The sequence below is a fragment of the Crocuta crocuta genome, unplaced genomic scaffold, assembly GCF_008692635.1.
Source record: "Crocuta crocuta isolate KB4526 unplaced genomic scaffold, BGI_CrCroc_1.0 scaffold50, whole genome shotgun sequence".
Lineage (NCBI taxonomy): Eukaryota > Metazoa > Chordata > Mammalia > Carnivora > Hyaenidae > Crocuta > Crocuta crocuta.
Genome location: NW_027527428.1, coordinates 4,786,709 through 4,787,583, shown reverse-complemented (window position 1 = coordinate 4,787,583; position 875 = coordinate 4,786,709). Strand labels below are relative to the sequence as shown.

General features: G+C 70.8%; 1 protein-coding gene across 1 annotated transcript in view; it reads left to right on the top strand.

The window, feature by feature from the left end:
* Positions 1 to 875, top strand: part of TMC6 (transmembrane channel like 6) — a gene marked incomplete at its 5' end in the record, with an annotated part of 9,204 nt that overhangs the window by 3,429 nt on the left and 4,900 nt on the right. Inside the window, 4 exon segments of the mRNA XM_077756275.1 lie at positions 122 to 161; positions 164 to 231; positions 517 to 668; positions 767 to 848. Of these exon segments, the coding sequence (XP_077612401.1) occupies positions 122 to 161; positions 164 to 231; positions 517 to 668; positions 767 to 848 (342 nt within the window).

The window sequence follows — 875 nt, the reverse complement described above, 5'->3', positions numbered from 1 at the left end:
ACAGGGCCCCGGAGCTGGGAGGGGGGACAGGAGGTGGCATGGGGGGCGGGAGGGAGGCCACCCCTCGGTCCCTGTGTGCGTGTCTGCCGCGGGCTTCGTGACGGGTCGCTGCCGCCCCCAGGAGCTGCTGGCCGAGTGGCAGCTGCGGCAGGGCCCCCGGAGCGCGTNTGCCTGGCGACCACGCTGGGCTGCACCGTCGCCGTGTACGCCTTCTCGGAGCTCATGATCCAGGTGCGAGCAGGGAGCGCTGGGCCCGGGCTCCGACCCCTGCCTGACGAGCGATGGGGCCCCTGCGCCCTCTCCCCCCGGGCGCGTCCCCCGTCTTTTCATCTTTTATTTTCCTCTTTTCGGTTTCTCTTCTTTCCGACACCTGTGTCCCCACCCCCTTCCTGTGTGGGTTGAACTTGGGCACTGGGGTGGGCGTACCCTGGCGGGGAGGGAGGTGCCGCTGGGCGGTTTGGCCCCTCCTTCCGCCAGCCGGCGCACCTGACGCCCCGCCGCCCCCTCCTCCTGCAGACGCCCGTGTCTGCTGACCGAGAGGGGGCGCTGCTGGCCCTGCCGCTGGTGGTCTGCCTCCTCAACCTGGGGGCACCCTACCTGTACCGCTGCCTGGCGGCCCTGGAGCATCATGACTCCCCGGTGCTGGAGGTGTACGTGGCCGTCTGCAGGTGCGTGTGCAGGCGGGGCGGGCAGAGGCTTCCTGGGGCAAGACCTCTGGCCCCCGGGCAGCCCTCCCTCAGCACCCCCCTCCCCCCGTCCTCTCCAGGAACCTCATCCTCAAGATGGTCATTCTGGGGGTTCTTTGCTACCACTGGCTGGGCCGCAGGGTGGGCACCCTGAGGGACCAGGTGAGGGGGAGGCCGAGGCCCCTGGCC